Raw genomic sequence first — 18,514 nt, 5'->3', positions numbered from 1 at the left:
TTCCAAGAATAATTATGCATATATTTTTTAAACCACTAGCTGTGGCGTGTTTCATTTAAAAAGAAGATAAAACATAATATGTACATGGGAGCTTAGGGTTGACCTCACCTAAAATGTAAAAATTAAACTTATACCGTTTGCAGATACGATGTAGGAACTAAAGAAGCTACGCTCCATTCACCCTAGACATTCTCGTCATCATACGTTGAGCGCAGTTTCTCTTTGATTCTTGATCACTTGTGAAATCTCTAATTGGAGGAGATTTTACGAATTTATTATTGGACTAAAAATTGGAAAAATTTATAACTTCGTCGTAAAAGTAACCAAAAGCGTCTCCAGCATATTCCCTTGCACTCGAATAGAAAGGTGGAGCCTCTACTCACACCTAACTCGCATGCGCCACATTCATTGCACATTGTGGAATATTCGCTTTATTAGCGCATTCTCTATCCAAAATCTCTTCTGAACTAAGTCGAGAATCAACCAACAGTAACAATACCCCAAAACCACTTCACCAAGGTGAACCAAAAACTGGCACCTCGTTATTCGTGTCGTAACTCTTCATCAGCTTGGTTGTCATCCAATTTGGTTTTTCAAATTCAATTCTTAACTATAAGTCCTCGACCACATATTAAAATTGCAAATTAAACTTTATTATGTGGCTCTCTTCAAATAACTCAATACCTCGGGCTTCAAGTGGCATCAAATTTGTTAATTTATGTAATATACAAAGTGTAAGCAATATCTAAATGATCTAAACATGCTCCAATGATCTAAAAATGCAGATAGATCAAATGCGGGATAAAACGGAACCGAAAAACATACCTCTTGCCATTGCTTTTCACACGCTATTATCAATTTTAGGTGCTTCTAAACCTCGCTCAACCTCGATTAGATGGTAAATTTTTTGTTGTATGAGATTGAAAGACTTAGGGACCCAACCGGTGGGGAAAAAAAAGCCTGCATATATATAGGCTCCATCTATCATAGAGCAGTTTTGAACCGAACACAAACGTGAGGAAGGCAGTTAGGACATGATTTGGAAGTTATTCACATCCCTAAATGATGAAAAATGTGGATCATGTCCAAGTTCAGTTTTTAACAGGAGAAATTGACATGGGAAAAACTAACATTCTCCCACTTGGTCCATATATTTCATCGTTCACCATAGTAAGAAATAAAATACACGAATCACGGCAGTATGTCCTCTAAATACGAGTATTATCTTCCATTTCTCACAATGCATCATATTTCTTAAAACTAACCCATGTTACTTAATGAATAAACCATATGTTTATTTTAGGTCCAAACATCAATGATATTTCCCAAATTGAATGTGTACACAAGGAAACAAATATGAGAAATATCACAAATAGATTTTCATTAAATTAACATTCGTTTTTACAATGAAAATCACGCAAAGGAACCAAGTCTCATTCTATTTACATGATCCTTAAATTTTAATGGTAGCATGCTTTTTGTCAAAGGATTAACAATCATCAATTCAGTATTAATGTCTTCAATGCCCATTGTTTTCTCTTTAATATGTTCCCTTATGGCCAGATATTTGATGTCAATGTGCTTGCTACGACTACCACTTTTGTTGTTCTTAGCCATAAAGACTACAGTTGAATTATAACAATATATCTTCAATGGCCTAGAAATCGAAAACATGACTCTGAGTCTAGAAATGAAACTCTTCATCCATACACCATGCGAGGTAGCTTCAAAACAAGATATGAACTCAGCCTCCATAGTGAAAATAGTAGTCAAGGTTTGCTTTGCACTTCTCCAAGATACAGCTCCACCAGCAAATATAAAGATATATCCTGATATTGATTTTCGCAAATCAATACAGCCAACGAAGTCAGAATCAGAGTAGCTAGTCACTTCCAGATTATCAATCCGTTTGTACATAAGCATGTAATCTTTTATCCCTTGAAGGTATCACATCACTTTCTTTGCAACCTTCCAGTGGTCCATACCTGGATTACTCTGATATCTTCTCAACATCCCAGAAACAAATACAATGTCAAGTCTTGTGCATACCCGAGCTTCCAACAACAGAAGCATAAGAATGTTCTTCATTTGTTCCCTTTTAAGATCATTTTTCGGGCACTGGCTCAAATTAAACTTATTACTCTTCATAATGGGAGCTATATTTTAGTAAAAAATCTTTCATCCGAAATCATTCTAAAACTTTGTTGATATAGGTCTCTTGAGACATACAAAAAATACCTCGAGATCTGTCCCTTTAGACTTAATACAAATAACATAAGTTGCATCATCCATATCTTTCATCTAAAAAATTTTAGATAGAAATTGTTTCACCTTATGTTGCAAACTCTTATTATTGGTTACAAGTAAAATGTCATTCACATACAGAATAAGAAAACAAATCTTACTTCCATTAACATTCTGGTATATACATTGATCCACAATGTTCTCTACAAATCTAAGAAAAGAGATAACATCATGAAATTTCAAATACCATTGAAGGGAAGCTTGTTTTAGTCTATATATAGATTTCTTGAGCTTGCATACCAAATGCTCACTATCGGTAGAGAAAAATCCTTCTGGTTGTTTCATATAAACCTCTTCCTCTAGATCTCTATTGAGAAATGTCGTTTTCATATTCATTTGTTGCAACTCCAAATCGAAATGTACAACAAATGCCATAATGATATGAAGTGAATCTTTCTTTGATACAAGAGATAATGTCTCCTTGTAGTCGATTCCTTCCTTTTGAGTAAATTCTTTAGCAACGAGTCTTGTTTTATATCTTTCAATGTTGCCTAATGAGTCCCTCTTCATTTTATAGACTCATTTGCATCCTATGGCTTTTGCACCGTTAGGCAACTTAATAAGATCCCAGATTCCATTAGATGTCATAAAATCCATCTCATCTTTCATGGCATCATACCATAAACTTGATTCTTTACCATTCATGGCTTATGAAAACATTTCAGGATCATTTTTAGCTCCAATTCTTACAAATACATAACATCATCACTAGTTATCGCTGATTTCCTTGCTCTAGTAGATCTCCTCAATTTTGTATCAACATTTACCTAAAGATCATGTTGTTCAACTGGTTGTTCAACAATTTCTAGCAATTCTTGAACATCTTGATCCACTGGATTATCACCAGCAACTTGTGGAACTTCAACAATTGGTTGTCCAACACCTGTTTAAACTTGAGGGGTGTTGATAATCAATCTACCACTTGAAATTGAAGGTTGAGCTTCAATATGATTCTTTTTAGAAACAATGTCCTGGAATCGATTGCTCCCACTAATCACGTCATTTTCAAGAAACTCCACATTTCTTAACTCTACAATCCTAGTGTTGTGAGTTGGATAATAGAATCTGTACCCTTTAGGCCTTTCGGCGTATCCAATGAAGTATCCATTAATGATCCTTAGGTCTAGCTTCTTTTCTTGTGGGTTGTAAACTCTTACTTTAGACGGGTATTCCCAAACTCATATATGTCGCAAACTCAGTTTCCAACTTTTCCATAATTCAAATGGAGTCTTAGGGACAGCTTTGGTTGGAATTTGTTTGGTCCACAGGGATTCAGGAAGTTTGGAGTTGCTTCACATACTCCTCACCATGTCCATTAAAGTTCGATTTCTTCTTTTTACTACACCATTTTGGTCCCGAGAACTAAGCATGGTATATTAGGCAACTATCCCACGCTCTTGAAGAAACTTCGCAAATAAACCAGGTGCCTGTCCATCCTCAGTGTACCCTACCATAATATTCTCTACCTCTATCTTTTCTCACGATCTTAATTTGTTTTTTCACATTGTTTCTCTATTCCAGCCTTAAAAATTTTAAAGACATCTAGTGCTTCGTTCTTATTATGAAGCAAGTAGATATACATGTATCGTGAATAATCATCAATGAAAGAGATGAAGTATTTCGAACAATACGAGTCCATGTCTAGACTACAAATAGCTGAATGTATGATCTCTAACATATCTGTACTCCTCTTAGCACATTTCTTGGACTTGTTGGTTTGCTTTCCCTTAATATAGTCTATATAAGTGTCAAAATCATTAAAATTCAAAGTACTAAGTACTCCATCATTTACTAATTTCTTAATTCCTTTTATGGAGATATGTCCCAATCTCCAGTGCCACAACATAGAGGAATCTTCATTTATAACGCATCGTTTCATACCAGTGTGAACATGCATAGCTGTAGTATTATTTTGCAAATTAATAGAGAAAAGACAATCAGATAATGGATCATTCCCAACAAGAATAGATTTATAAAATAAATCGAAAGATGTTTCTGAAAAGTTAAAGGAATATCCTAAAGGTATAAGTCTTGAAACTAAAATCAAATTCCTAGAGAAACTTGAAATATAAAATGTCTTTCTTTAAATTCAAAATAAAATTACCACTTAAAACTAAACTACATTTTCCAACAGCCTTCACATGTGAGTGCATCTTGTTTCATGAATAAATGCATTGCTCATTTTCCATCGGTTTCCTTAGGCTTCGCATACCCTGCAAGGTATTCGAAATATGGATTGTAGAATCAAAATCAATTCATTATGTGTTATAAATAACATCAACCATATTAGATTCATAACAGACAAATGAGATCGGTTTACCTTTCTTGTCAAGCCAGAAATTGGTGCAATCCTTCTTCATGTGTTTCTTCTACAAAGGATTCCATTTTTAATTCCACCTTCGGCAGTATTTTACCTTTTCCCTTCTTTTTGGCTTAGTTTTGGTCCTATCTTTGTGTTGTCATCAACGCACTTTCATCCATTTCTATTGCCAGTCTCCCTTCTTCCTAAACACACGTGGCCAGAAGTTCATTAATTGACCATTTATCCTTATGCGTGTTATAGGATATCTTGAAGGATCTATATTGATGTGTAAGAGTGTTTAGAATGTAGTGCACAAGGAAAGACTCAGATATATCAACCTCAAGAGTCTTCAATTGAGCTGCAATGTCCCTCATTTGCATAATATGCTCACACACCTCTCACAGTAGTGATCCTCATGGTTGAAAACTTCATAATCAGGGTGCTAACAAGTGCTTTATCTGAAGTATCAAATAGCTCATCAATAGCCTTCAACAATGGCTTCACATTTTTATGCTCTTCGACGGAACCGTGAATGCCAGTAGAAATCTTGGTATTTATGAACTTCATACTAAGGCGATTGGATCGCTCCCATGTTCATAAAGAGCAATTTCATCTAGAGTGCTGGTCGAAGTAATTTTTGGTTCGTATTTCCTGATGGCATAATCAATGTCTATCCACCCTAAATGAAGAAGAACCCTCTCCTTCCAAACTTTATAGTTATCACCTTTTAGTTCGGGAATATCACTTTAACATCAGAGAAATTTGCATGTTACTTAATTGCATAAAAATTAAACATACATGCTTATAATTGAAACTAGCAAACATAAATCATGCTTCAAAGATATGAATCCAGTGACGCAAAACTTGCCTGTGGGCTAAAGTCCTACTCAATTAAATTCATGTATTAATTTCATGATAAAACTATCAAATCACGTTCCAATTCATATTTTCTGTGGATAATTAGTAAAGTAATTTAATATTTTATCCTAGTTAATCATATAAATATAATAAAAAATTCTGTGGGATAAAATTTATTATATTCAATATGATCAACGACAATAAATGTCTTTATTCAATATGTGATCCTCTACTTTAGTATATAATTTTGCATAATTAAGGATGATGTGGCTACTCCCTAATTAATTAAAAATATATGAATAACCAACATTAAATATAATTCACAAATGTGCTCATATAAATTGTACAAATCCATAAACAATATGAGCACAAAACGAAATTTTTAATGGACTAAACTATTTAACTTACTATTGCATGTATTACAAACTAATAAAAATCATACACACAAAATGGAAAAATAAATAATTTTACCACATTAAAAAAAAAAAAAAACCACATAGTATGTATTTATAACCTGTCTTCATTTCAAAATTAATTGCCCCAAAATTACAGTGGTTGGAATTCACTATAGGACCCACACCATTTATTATCGTTGACATTGGTTTGGGCGTTCAAACCATGCAGATGGATATAAAGAAATTATCTAAAATAATAGTATAAAAAAAGGGTCACTACAAGTCTGGCATGTGTTTCAAGCCTTTTGAGATAAAGGTCGTCAAACAATTCGGTTGTCTATCTGCAAAACCATATTTCAGAAATCTTTTTAATGAAGATCGTCATCAACCTCTAGTCGGGTCATTTTGATCCGATTCTGACCCGAAAAGGAACCTGACAGTTTCTACGCATTCTGAACACCAAAATTTACGTTTCAAATCCCAAAATTGTTAGAAATCCAATTTTCTGATAATTTCCAACCTTACTTTTTATCAAAAACTTATGAAACAAGGATCTGAAATCTAAGCCAAAATTACATCAACACTATTAAATTTTGGAAAAATTTACAGAGAGCAAAACAAGCAAGGCAGAGGCAAATAAGGCTTTGATACCAACTGTAAGCAATATCTAAGTGATCTAAACATGCTTCAATGATCTAAAAATGCATATAGATCAAACACGGAATAAAATGGAACTGTAAAACATAACTACTGCTTTTCACACATACTTTATTATCGATTTTAGGTGCTTCTAAACCTCGCTCAACCTCGATTAGATGGTGTATTTTTAGTTATTTATTTATTATTATTATTTTTTTGTATGAGATTAGAAGGCTTAGGGACCCAACCGGTGGAAAAAAAACTGCATATATAGAGGCTCCATCTATCATAGAGCAGTTTTCAACCGAACATAAACATGGGGTAGGCACTTGGGACATTATTTGGAAGTTATTCACATCCCTAAACGATGGAAAATGTGAGCCATATCTAGGTTCAGTTTTTAACCGGAGAAACCGGTATGGGAAAAACTAACACAAAGACCCTAGTCACATGAACAAGTCTTTCTAAATTCTCTGCGGCCTGCGCACATGCAGATTTATATAAACAAATATTAGAGCAGATTTGAGTATCTCCATTTATTACAAGTCTTCCAAAAATTATTCAAAATAATAATAAAAATAATTATCCTTGATTTATGAACTTGTCGGTAATGCGGCCTCTGGTTGCCATGTGCCTTGAGAGGCCAACTCTTCTCTCATGTGAGTCTGTGTATATACAAGTAAGCTTTAACATATCTCCTTGCACAGCAACTCTTCTCCATCAGGTCAAAAAATGTATCAGAACCACCATGGTGACGGCTATCCGGGATCCATCCCCGCCACCGGAGTTCCCGAATACATTCCTAAACAGCCTAATGCCCCACCACTACTCTCCCCCGGCCGTGTAGTCCCCGGCAGGGCACCTGCGAGGTGGTCAACTGGTCTTTGCCACTGCTGTGATGATCCTGGAAATTGTACTGAGTATTGATTCCAGTTCTGATAATTAATTGAGTATTTCATTATTTAGTGAAAATAATACTATCTTTTTTTTTTCTTATGTTGTATACTAGGTTTAATCACTTGGTTTTGTCCCTGCATCACTTTTGGACAGATTGCTGAGATAGTGAGTAAGGGTTCATCACGTAAGTTACTTGTCACACTAATATATTCTTAATATCTACCTTCGTCATCGTTCTTTTTTGAATTTCTTCACAAGATGAGATTCAGGAAACTTATTCAAATCGGAAGAATAGTTGATTTTACAGATCTGCTGTCTTCATCTCTATATTCCCTTAGATGTTGGTGTAGTTACCTATGAACCATGAATTCCCTTTACTTTTTATTTCATCTAAACATCATTTCAAAAAAAAATACTAATGATTGTCTTTATGCCGTATTGACATTTATTTATTTATTTTTATTTTTTTATTACGAATGACATGTTTGTTAAAGAGGACTCATGCTACACACGATAAATTATTAAAGAAGAATAAAGAGTTAAAAATCCTTTTTTGATATACTATCCAGAATAGCCTCCAGCACTATTACTAGACTATAGTGAAAACTACCGTAAATAAGATTTTTTTTTCTTTAATTTTTCTTTAAGACTCCTCATAATTTGATCCATCATAACAAACAAGCCATAACTATATATTTTATATTTTGCGTGTGAGTTGCAAGATTATACGTCAATGAGCTATTAGCATGTCTGAAAAGTGTTTATAAATTAATTTTTTCATAAATAAATAAAGATGAGTGATGAATAAATATAGTACTTATGAGTTCCTCAAAATATGTGGACAAAAGGAGGTTTAATTTTTTATAAACAGTTTATAAGCATGAGCTAAACGTAAGCTATATTTTGACACACACGAAATGCAAGTGCCATTTTCTTTTAGAGCATCTCCAATCTATCAATAGATTGCAATTTACATGATAGGTAAATAGACAAATTTTCAGATCACATGATATTGATATCTAATGAATAAACAATCAATTTCATAATTTATACATGTCAATTGCGCATTCCATGATTCACTTCACTTTAATTTCTTAAATAAATATTAATAAGAAATATTAGCCCCCGTTTGGCCCCCATTCTCATTTTCATTTTCTCTCTCTCTCTCTTATTTTCAACCATATAATCTTCCATAAAATAATATTATACGCAAATCATAAACTTTTCATTCTTTTTGAACCACACATTTTTAAAAAAAAAATTACTATTTCAACCATTAAAATTTGACAAGAATGTGGGCCAAACGGGGGCTTGATTTTACAATGTCTATTGTTTTGTTCGTCACTCGGCTTGATAGAATCCTTGTCCGCTTGCATTGAAGAGGAATTTTTTTATAAACACCAATATCTATTCTTACTTATTTGCCAAATTTTTTAAACAGTCTACCATTATCTTGGAGATGCTCTTAATACTTCCAATACTTGAAGTTCGAGTTAGACTATATTCCAAAGCGATATACTCCATCATTGATAATCGTACATGATCTTAAAGAATACTATGACTCTTCATTGAAGATGATTTATGTGGTTTTGACATTGCAGCTTGTGCAGAAAGTGGGACAAAATATGCACTGCTTCTTCTTACTGGTTTTGCATGCTTATACTCTTGTTTCTATCGATCCAAACTGAGGGGCCAATATGACTTGGAAGAATCACCTTGCGTGGATTGCCTCGTGCATTTTTGCTGTGAAACATGTGCACTTTGTCAAGAATACAGAGAGCTTCATAGTCGTGGATTTGATATGGGAATTGGTACGATTTTTTTTTTTTTTTTTTGCAAGCTCCTATCAAAATATAGGGACTGTTCGATAATGATTTTGAAAATTAATTTTTTAACAGTTAGAGAGAAAAGTGAGTTTCATCTGTAGTGAAGAAGTAAAAAATGACGGCTGACTTAGAAAAATAACAGTAAAAAATTGAATTTTTTTTTGGTGAAAAATAAGAACCAAATGGGGGCATATTATGCTTTACAGTTGAAACATTTTAAACTTAATCATTTAAAACTTACTTATTTACTTATAAGTAAATGTAGCTACTTATATGTATGTTTGGTTGGTGAAATTGAAGGTTGGGAAGCCAACATGGATAGGCAACAGCGCGGAGTTACAGTAGCTCCAATTATAACTTCTGGGATGAGAAGATGATTTAGTCCTTGGATTAATTTCAAATAATTGCAATTTTTTTTCCTTCTTCTTTTTCCTTGTCCAACACTCTGTATATGCAGTGTGAACACTATTGAATTATTATTTATTGCTCTGGAATAATGCCTCACCTTGTGCTCGATATGAGATAACTTAGAATCTTTTTTTTTTTTTTTCAACAAATAAATACATTTTTGGATTCATTTCCGTTAAAGCAGTAGCAAAAACAATGTGTTATTTATACAATGACTGAAAAGATAATTAATAACTCGTTGAATTATTATTTATTCTTCTGTGAAAAGATAATTTACAATGTGAAAAGCTATATACTCCTACCCAATTTTATGTATGTATAATACAAGAAAAAGTATCATCTGTTTCAACTCTACACTCAATCAACTAATTATTCCCCAGAACCGAATATACAAGTAAAAACCAAGTTTCCGAGCACGATCATCTTACAATTTACTAGTCATCATCTGAATCTGCGAATTATCGGTAGATGTCAATAGGAGAATTTTTAAAGGGGGGAAAAAATAACTGATGAAATCAGTAAAACTTAGCAACCACAAAAGGATTTCTTCAAGGGGGAAAAGTTATGAGCAGATAAAATTTTTCTGAATGATGAAATGAATAGATTTTATTTATTGTATCTTTTTTTTCTATCTGTGGTAAGTGATAAAAATAAGCAGGTTTCCCAACCATATGCACACAAGCAACCTGACATCCTAATAAGTATTTTACTTATTTGACAGCAAGTAAACCATCAGACATAAATTTTGAAATAAAAATATAGACCCATACCTGATCTTATATCTTCTCCAACTTTTCCTCTATTTTTGAGCTGTCTGGAGATCATCGTGGATATGAGAATCCACCAGTAAATGTGGAAAACAAACAATGTCAATAACATTGTGTTAAAGACATAGTACAATGTCATGTCATATGGCTCCAACAGGTTCAAGGATTCACACAAGTAGTAGCTGTGAATGGCAACAAGGAAAATCGATTAGAAGAAAAGTGACTGAATATGATGTAAAATAAGAATTAGTTGGAGCTAACCTTGAGGACCGTATAACCCAAAATGGAAAGAACACGAGCCTTAGTACAAGCCATGACATAGCAAACAATCCAAAGCAAAAGCTAGCTCCAAGCTCTTTCTCGGAATATTTAAAAACTTTAGCAGCTTCCAGAAATACATCACTCGCATCATGAAGTGCAAGAACAACTGCTCCTATCCGAAAGAACCTAAGGAAAATGAACATTTAAAATATTTCACCATGTTGCGTAAATATATCCTTTACTTCATTTGTTATCGTTCAACTTGAGTGCAAGCATGAAATATGATGGTGAGATACCAAGAAAAGGGATAACTCGTATGACACCCTCAACCCTAATCTCTTTTTTTAAGCGATTTAGGTGGTAGGACGAAAACAAAGCAAATTATATCCCAGCGGGAAAAGAAAGAATATATTATTTTAGTCCACAAATTCCAGTTAATTTTTTGAAGACTTATAGCTTATAGCCCCTACCTGTGAGGGGTCTTTGACACTAATAATGTCCAGAGGCAAAATTGTACAGGACTGAATAGATTAAAGCAATTGACAATACCTCAACAAACAATTATCTCTAAAAGTTAGCAACAGAGTTTAATATTTCTTAGCCCTTTCACTGGTGAAGGCCACAAAAATTTATGAATTTGTTCTTAGCAGTACTTTGCCTGATGATCATCAGCGTTAGACAATTAGCAAGGGCAATGAGATGTAATCAGAGAAAGGAAATATAAATAAGATGTAAAATAAAAAATCATTAGGAAAATGATGAAGCTTAAACCCAATACCCAAATAACCAATACTAGGCTAAACTTGTTTATTTTGTTTCTCATATTTATCCATGAATATATAACACGTAGACTTCATATATACTAAGAAGGTATGTGATACTTACTTTGAGCACTGTTGTGCCCTCGAAGGGCCAGCAACTCACACGTATAAAGCATATACACATACATTATAGCACATGCCAACAGATAATATACAAAGGGAGAAAGAGGGTGAAATGCAGATATATTTCAACGATGAAGACTTCTGCATGTTTTTATAAGATATTGAATCTTCTTTTCATTTCTCAGGAAATCTGAACAAGTGATTATCCGATTGCCTTGGATTTTGACAATTAATACAATTCAAAGAAAGAGGTTGAACGGTTTCTCAATTATCAAAACAGAGGAGCAACTGTAATAACTATTATATTTATCAAGAGTACCAAGGATCTTACTCAGTTCTATGAAATTCAACAAACTTGTAAAAGATACCTATGATTGATTTTTAATCATTTCACAGAAGTATTTTTGTTCTAAATATGGGAGAGGATTGAAACACCGACATAGGAGTCTAGAACAAGGCTCAAATCTGAACCAAGAAGGAGAATTTTCTTCTGCAAGCCAATCTCAAAGATGAACGCTAAGAGAATAATTGGGAGCAAACATAGCTCAACGGGTTTCTGTATATTTGATAGCTCACCAAGTATTAGAGGAAAAGTGAAATCACAAATATGTAACAAAAACAAACGAACCATCTGTCTTAACAGGCCAAGAGTGCACTTGATAATGACTATCAGAGAAATAAAGTCTGTTCTATAAATGCTAAGAACTGTGCAGTTAAAACCAATTTGCTTCCCTTCTCACAAATAAGTTTCTTTTTGCACTTAGAAGTGAGACATTATATTGAAAAGGAGAAACATTTTCCAATAATACTTCAATAAAAACACTTCAATGCACTTCCCTTATCCACGATAGCATGTTGTGAAAAGAAATGGGCATAGGTGCATTGATCCATGGGAAAGCAATAAAGCACACACAATATACGTGCACGTAATCCTCCTGAGAATCTCTTATACAATAAATATAAAAGAATGTAAATTATGCAATATTTCCTTAAGACCCTGACAGTTCAGGGTGATCAACAGCGCACCTTATCGTAAATTATGCAATATTTCGTTGAGAGACTTAACTTATGACTGTACCTTATCTTATATCCTAAATTTATCAAGTTGCATTCTTATCATAAGTACCCTAACAATTTTTAAGTAGAAGATGAAGCAAAAAATACCTTGTAATATAAGAGTACCCAATAAGGATAACAGTGATTATGTGGTGAGACATCATTACAGAGAAATCCTTTCGCCGTGTTTCCCAGATAAGGAGGGCAGCGATGCTATAGATGTAGAAACCACATTCGCACATATAAATGAACTTTAAAGGAGGCCTGAAATAAACAATACAGCAGATAATTTTAGATATACACAACTCTTAACAATTCATGAGGATGCATTGAAGGCATGCAAAAGCGAAGTTTTGCAGCATTTCAGGCATGTAAGTGAAACAAACGAGTACAGGTATATTCCAAAATAAAGTATTTAACCCACACTTGAATAATCTCTTTAACTATATAATCAGTCAACAACAGCACCAAGATATCCCACCACCCGTCCTAACTTTTAAAGAGCATAATGCATCAATTATCCACACATCAAGATACATATAATTCGAAATCTTCTGAATCCAGGATTAATAGCATGATTTCAGAGTTAGTGTATTTGCATGCACAAAAGGATACATTTGAGAACATCTTTCTGAACTTGACCTTAATTTCTTGAAATTAATAAGCTCGTCTGCATATGGGGCCAAAATAAAAGGAAAAAGTAACGATCAATCAAATGTAAAAATCTCTCCAAGCTTGCTGCACATCTGTTTCAACTTGTCTTTGGAAAGACGTCTATGGAGAGACCAGATGATCTTAGCCCGCAAAGAAGATAAGACAACCACCCTATCCCACACCCATCAAAGTGATATACTAATCCTGAGAGATTGTGGCAGTCTACTTCATCCAAGTGAACCATTTTAATAGCCATTAAACCATATTTATGATCTTACCATCTTTTGATCTTCTGAAAACCCAAAATTTGGTAAGAAACAAATCATTGAAACAGGACTGAAGAATCTAATGTTCCTCAAAAACAGCAAACCATGATCATAACATTCTAGCGAATCAATTCAGACCATATTGATGGACGGGACTTAGGAATTTCAGAGCTCAAAGGGAAGGAAAGAAGTTTTCAGACCTACAAAGATAAGTAAAAAGAATATACACACAAGTATGAACCAGGATTGCCAAGTGTCCATTCTTTACCACCTGGTACGGGAAAAGAAGGGAAAAATCTGACATGGCAAGCAATTGGATAAGATCCTGTGTTCTCTATTATTTAGATGGCAGAGAATGCGAAAATTCTAAGACTTAGATTCCCATCAAATTAATGATCAATTTACAAGTAACGCTTACCTCACATAAACCCGTAGCAAGTCAGTATTTCTCTAAGACAAGCAATTCAACAACGAAATCCTCATATATATTATTAGGATAATACTGAACAAACGTATTACTTACTTCAGTTCTTGATTAGGCCAGCCTCTGAAGTACTCCTTTATATCTCTGAACCATGGCTCGTGGCAAGTAACTCTTAAAATGCAAAACTCAACAGAAGCATAGTATGTAAACTTCCACATAGACTCAGAAATTTTCTCAATCTTTGCCCTTGTGGCCTCATTATTTTTTGGCAGATTGGTTCTACTGCGCAGCAAACAAACAGCTAGCCTCTAGAATAAAAGCACACAATTAGGTGAGGAAAGATTTAATCAAAGAGGAAAAAAATAAAAAACTCTGCAGACCAAATTTGTCATTATAATCTTTCTTGTCTTAAGACTTCTTATTGGCTTCTTTCACGTCATCAGAACATTGTATTTTCTGGGACACAATGAAACAAGCCATTTGGAGCAGCTATGGCATTTGAAAGGGAAATAAGTGAACCAATTTGAATTCCTATATAATTATGTAGTTTAAGAATATAAAAAAAAATCGGTCCTTCAAGCTGGCCCACATACAAACCCTATCAAGCAATGGGCAATGAAATTGAGGTTCAACACGACTTGAGTCTCTTCATCTTGGCCCTCAAATGTGTTAGCTTTTTACCCTTATCGTTAAATGTAACTCACTTGGTGAGATTGTTTCTTTTCATCTATTATGACCATGTTTTGTTTTCTAATCCAAGAAGTTGTGCCATTTGATGTCCTATCATTAGCTTGTTGATATCTGGTAGAGATCACGAAGGCCACATCTATGTATCCTAACCTGCAGTTTGAGCCTATTCTCCTCAAGACTCATTTTCCATCACATTCTCCCATAAAATAATTTTACGCTTAAAACACAATTTTTTTCCTTATTTCTTAACCACACGTTCTAACCACACGTTCTCCAAAAATCACTATTCCAAGCATATTTCTCCAGAAAAATGGGGCTCAAATGAGGGCTAATAGTTTACGGGAAATGTTTTGTTTGAGCTCAGATCCCATGATTTTTTACTTCACATTAATTTCTCTTATTGTGGAGTTTTTGCAGTTGTTTTATTTTATTTTTTTACTTTTTTTCTTTTTTCCTACACTAGATTAACTATTCTAGTTGGATAGAAATTATTTGATATCCTATTTCATAATCATACAAAAATTATTTTCTTAAATAATGAGCTTTGCACTGTGTCTTAACATTTCATTTCTAGGGCTTGACCATAAGTTCTGCACACCATAGTGCTGCATTCCTTCCCATTGTTATCTTTTATATTCGTAGGTCATTTATCAAAAACATGAACCAAGAAAAGCCATATAAATTGGTGATATCATCTTCCTCACTTCTCTTATTCCTCCTTCAAACAAATCGTCTGCATTGTTATTAAAATCAACAACTCAAAAGTCAATAGATTAATCAGTGCACATCAGGTTATAATGAATGTTCTCAGCAAGCTCTCTGTTATTGCATTCTCAATCTCGAAAGAACTAATGGAATTGGTAGATGGGATGGGATGGAACTGGTCAATTTTGATGAAGAAAAAGAAACTAAAATACTGCAATTTATACCAAACATGCACTTATTAGCAACATGGGATAAAATCCATTCCACTAATCAAATAGAAGTTATTACAACGAAATATTGAGATACCTATAGCTGATATATGCCAAAGAAAATAACGAGAAACTTACTCGAAAGATGAATTTATCAAGGAAGAATCTGGCAGCGACGAAACCGAAAGCGAAGTATAATGCGATAATAAAATGATAAAAGCTTGCGACACCATTTTGGGTCCCGATCGAGTCCATGACACTAGTTGAAACAGAATTCATCAATCAACTAATCATTATATATTCACTTTCAATTCCATCAGAAACCTCTCCCGTGGAACGAAGACAACGAAAAATAATCGAAGAAACAATAATAATTATTGAAAAAATTTAAGTTAATTTACAGCGCCAAATCGAGGGAGTAGCGGGGGAGACGGAGATCTTGTGAATGGGGTTGGAAACAGTGATTCATGGCCGAAATTATGGGGGCGAGTCGTAACAAAATACTGGCTGGTAACTGGTGGCTTGAAATTTGGATAGTCGTCGTTTTCTCCTCCAGGCTTTTGACAATTACACGAATCCCCACTAAGCTTTTTACTACAATGCTTTAAAAATTTGGACCCGGCATCGACCAGAAAATTGAAAATGTCAAGAGTCAAGTATTGTATCAAGATCCAATCGGGGGGCCTGGTAAAATCAAGGGATGGTTTTTGTTGTGATTCTCTGATGTTATAAGACAAAAAAACTATTATATTTTTCAGAATTTATAAGAATCTACAAGCTCCTAATATAAAACTCGCTATTTCTATTTGTTCTTCTTCTGGGATTTTTTTACGCTTCTTTTCAAATGTATCCCCCTAATTTACAGTGAAAATTTTGCCAGTCTTCGTTAATCATGGCATCAACTTTCCAAAAAGGTTGGCGGCCTTTACTGCTAAAGTTGATTTTTCATGCAAAATTTTCCATCAACATTTGTCAAATGGGGATTGCTTTGGCTGACATTTCCAATTTCAAACATGCTACAGGTCCCAACTCGGGGACCGACCCAAAAACAGGGGTCTGAGGTGACACCTCAGCCTCCGATTTCAACTTTATTTCTTTTTTTTTTTTTCAGATCCAAGGACCGAGGTGTTGTCACCTCGGCACCCTGGATTTTGGTCGTCCCCGAGTTGGGACAAGTTGCATTTCCCTTCCAAATTTTAGTCAACAAAAGAGGCTAAATTGGCTGAACGGCACAATAATTCTCCCACTCCAGCCATATCTAAATCAATTGTTATTTGATAAGCATTTCAAATATGTCTCTTCGTAGCTCTAACTTTTTCTTGGAACCACCTTTGTCAGCATATTTTTGTAAATCTTCAGTAGTCTCAATGATTGTTGATCTATCATCTCTCATATCCAATGATAACATACTTCGGTATGTTTTGAGCCCTTGATCACATCTAGGACACTTTGACTGTCATAATGGACCTAGTAATTTTTCTGCTCAATCCCTAATACTCGGAGAAATTACTTTGACCACAACATTTCTTTTTATATTCCAGTTTTAATGTGTAATGCAACACAATTCTATAATCTTGACTAGGACTGGCCTAAAGACAAACTAGGCCATTGTCTTGGGCCTCACATTTGATGAGGGCATAAAAAAAGGGAAAATTACATTGCACCTGTCTTTTAAACAATACAATTCTAAAATCAGGTGATAACTTTCATTATTCATTAATTAGGTGGTTAATATTACTCATAATATTAAAAGTTAATTTATATACACAATATTTCTAATCTAATCATTCAAACACTATTCCTCTACCTTTTCTCTACCATTTCTTGCTACCCTTCTCTTACAAATGGACTCGCTACTATTGCTGCCGCTATCCCCGCTAACGCTAGAGAGCACCGCCACCGGAGACCATCTCTCTCCATGCTCTTCATTGTGAGCGCCACGCCAATGGATAGAAGATGATGGCGCTCACGGCATAGCGCTATGCAGAGAGTCTGCGAGCAGCGGATAATGTGGAAAGACTGCACTGTGTAGAGAAGAGGTAGAGTTTGTGCAGATCTGTGCACAGCAGCATTGTCGCTTCTATTTTTGTGGTTTTGTTGTGATGTTTTGTAGTGGTTCTGTGTTGTATGATGGGGTAGGTGGTGGTGGTTCTATGTTGTGCGGTGTGGTGGTGGTTTTGTGGTTGGTGGTCAAGTGCTCAGTTGGTGGGGTTGGAGTGAAATTTAAATGCGGTAAGAGCAACATAGGAGGTGTGGTGGTGGTAGTGATAGTTTAGTGCTACTGTGATTTTCAGGTGTGGTGGTGGTGTTGATGCAGCTTTTGGTGGTGATAGTGATGATTTGGGACTGCTATGGTTTTTGTCAATAGCGACGTTGGGGTGGGGTGGTGGTGGTGGTAGTAGTGGTTTAGAGGTGGTTTTGATGTTGTTGGAAGGTCTTAGGTGGTTTTTGTTGGTTGTACAGGTAGAGATGCTGGCAGCTATGGCGAATCTAGCGACAATTATTGGTGGTGGTGCAGGTAGGGGTGTTGACAGTGGTGTGGCTGTCGATGATGGCGATGGTGATGGTGGTACGATAGTGGTGGCGACAGTCGCAAGGAGAGGGTGTTCGCAATTTGTTGTAGTGTTGATAGGGGTGGTATGTGATCAATTGTTTGGTGTCTGTGACCAAGTATTTAACTATGACATAAAAATTTGATAACTTTTGATTGAAAAATAATATGTGACCAAAAAATTTAAAAATATGTAACCGATAAACTGTGACCTATAATTTTTTTGATTTGTGATCAGCGAAATAAACTGGGACTTGTAGAACTTTTGATTTTTGACCTCGAAATAATCTGTGACCTTTAAAATTTTTGATTCGTGACCTCGAAATAATCTGTAATCAATTAATTTGACAATATGTGACTAGTAAAAAAGTTGTGACCTATAATTATGTATCTGTGATAATTAATTGTATAACTGTGA

The 18,514-nt window shown here is 34.6% G+C and overlaps 2 protein-coding genes across 2 annotated transcripts; one reads left to right on the top strand and one right to left on the bottom strand.

Annotated features, from left to right (window-relative positions):
* The first annotated feature begins 7,074 nt into the window (after window positions 1-7,074).
* On the top strand, window positions 7,075-9,735 carry LOC111398670 (protein PLANT CADMIUM RESISTANCE 2-like). The gene is made up of 4 exons (XM_023025693.1): window positions 7,075-7,411; window positions 7,508-7,579; window positions 8,997-9,206; window positions 9,522-9,735. Exons 1-4 carry the CDS (start codon window positions 7,231-7,233, stop codon window positions 9,596-9,598), a joined length of 540 nt encoding a protein of 179 aa, XP_022881461.1. The 5' UTR covers window positions 7,075-7,230; the 3' UTR covers window positions 9,599-9,735.
* Window positions 9,736-9,817: 82 nt separating this feature from the next.
* LOC111398669 (LAG1 longevity assurance homolog 2-like) lies at window positions 9,818-16,391 on the bottom strand. The gene is made up of 7 exons (XM_023025692.1): window positions 15,947-16,391; window positions 15,684-15,804; window positions 14,041-14,249; window positions 12,706-12,861; window positions 10,658-10,843; window positions 10,400-10,578; window positions 9,818-10,080 (listed from the first exon to the last, which is right to left on the bottom strand). Exons 1-7 carry the CDS (start codon window positions 16,012-16,014, stop codon window positions 10,064-10,066), a joined length of 936 nt encoding a protein of 311 aa, XP_022881460.1. The 5' UTR covers window positions 16,015-16,391; the 3' UTR covers window positions 9,818-10,063.
* Between the last annotated feature and the right edge of the window lie 2,123 nt (window positions 16,392-18,514).

This window comes from Olea europaea, chromosome 8 (genome assembly GCF_002742605.1).
Source record: "Olea europaea var. sylvestris chromosome 8, O_europaea_v1, whole genome shotgun sequence".
Classification (NCBI taxonomy): Eukaryota; Viridiplantae; Streptophyta; class Magnoliopsida; order Lamiales; family Oleaceae; genus Olea; species Olea europaea.
Note: the sequence above shows the minus strand (reverse complement) of the source record. Positions and strands in the feature narration are given on the sequence as shown.

Bases quoted from the DNA above. Each gene is read 5' to 3' on its own strand.
- LOC111398670 (XM_023025693.1), top strand. From the start codon at position 7,231: ATGTATCAGAACCACCATGGTGACGGCTATCCGGGATCCATCCCCGCC. The intron at 7,580-8,996 runs GTAAGTTACTTG...TTGACATTGCAG, and splicing joins AGTGAGTAAGGGTTCATCAC to CTTGTGCAGAAAGTGGGACA. The intron at 9,207-9,521 runs GTACGATTTTTT...GTGAAATTGAAG, and splicing joins TGGATTTGATATGGGAATTG to GTTGGGAAGCCAACATGGAT.
- LOC111398669 (XM_023025692.1), bottom strand. From the start codon at position 16,014: ATGAATCACTGTTTCCAACCCCATTCACAAGATCTCCGTCTCCCCCGC. The intron at 15,805-15,946 runs GTAAATTAACTT...TGTTTCAACTAG, and splicing joins TACTCCCTCGATTTGGCGCT to TGTCATGGACTCGATCGGGA. The intron at 12,862-14,040 runs GTAAGTAATACG...TGTTTATTTCAG, and splicing joins TGGCCTAATCAAGAACTGAA to GCCTCCTTTAAAGTTCATTT.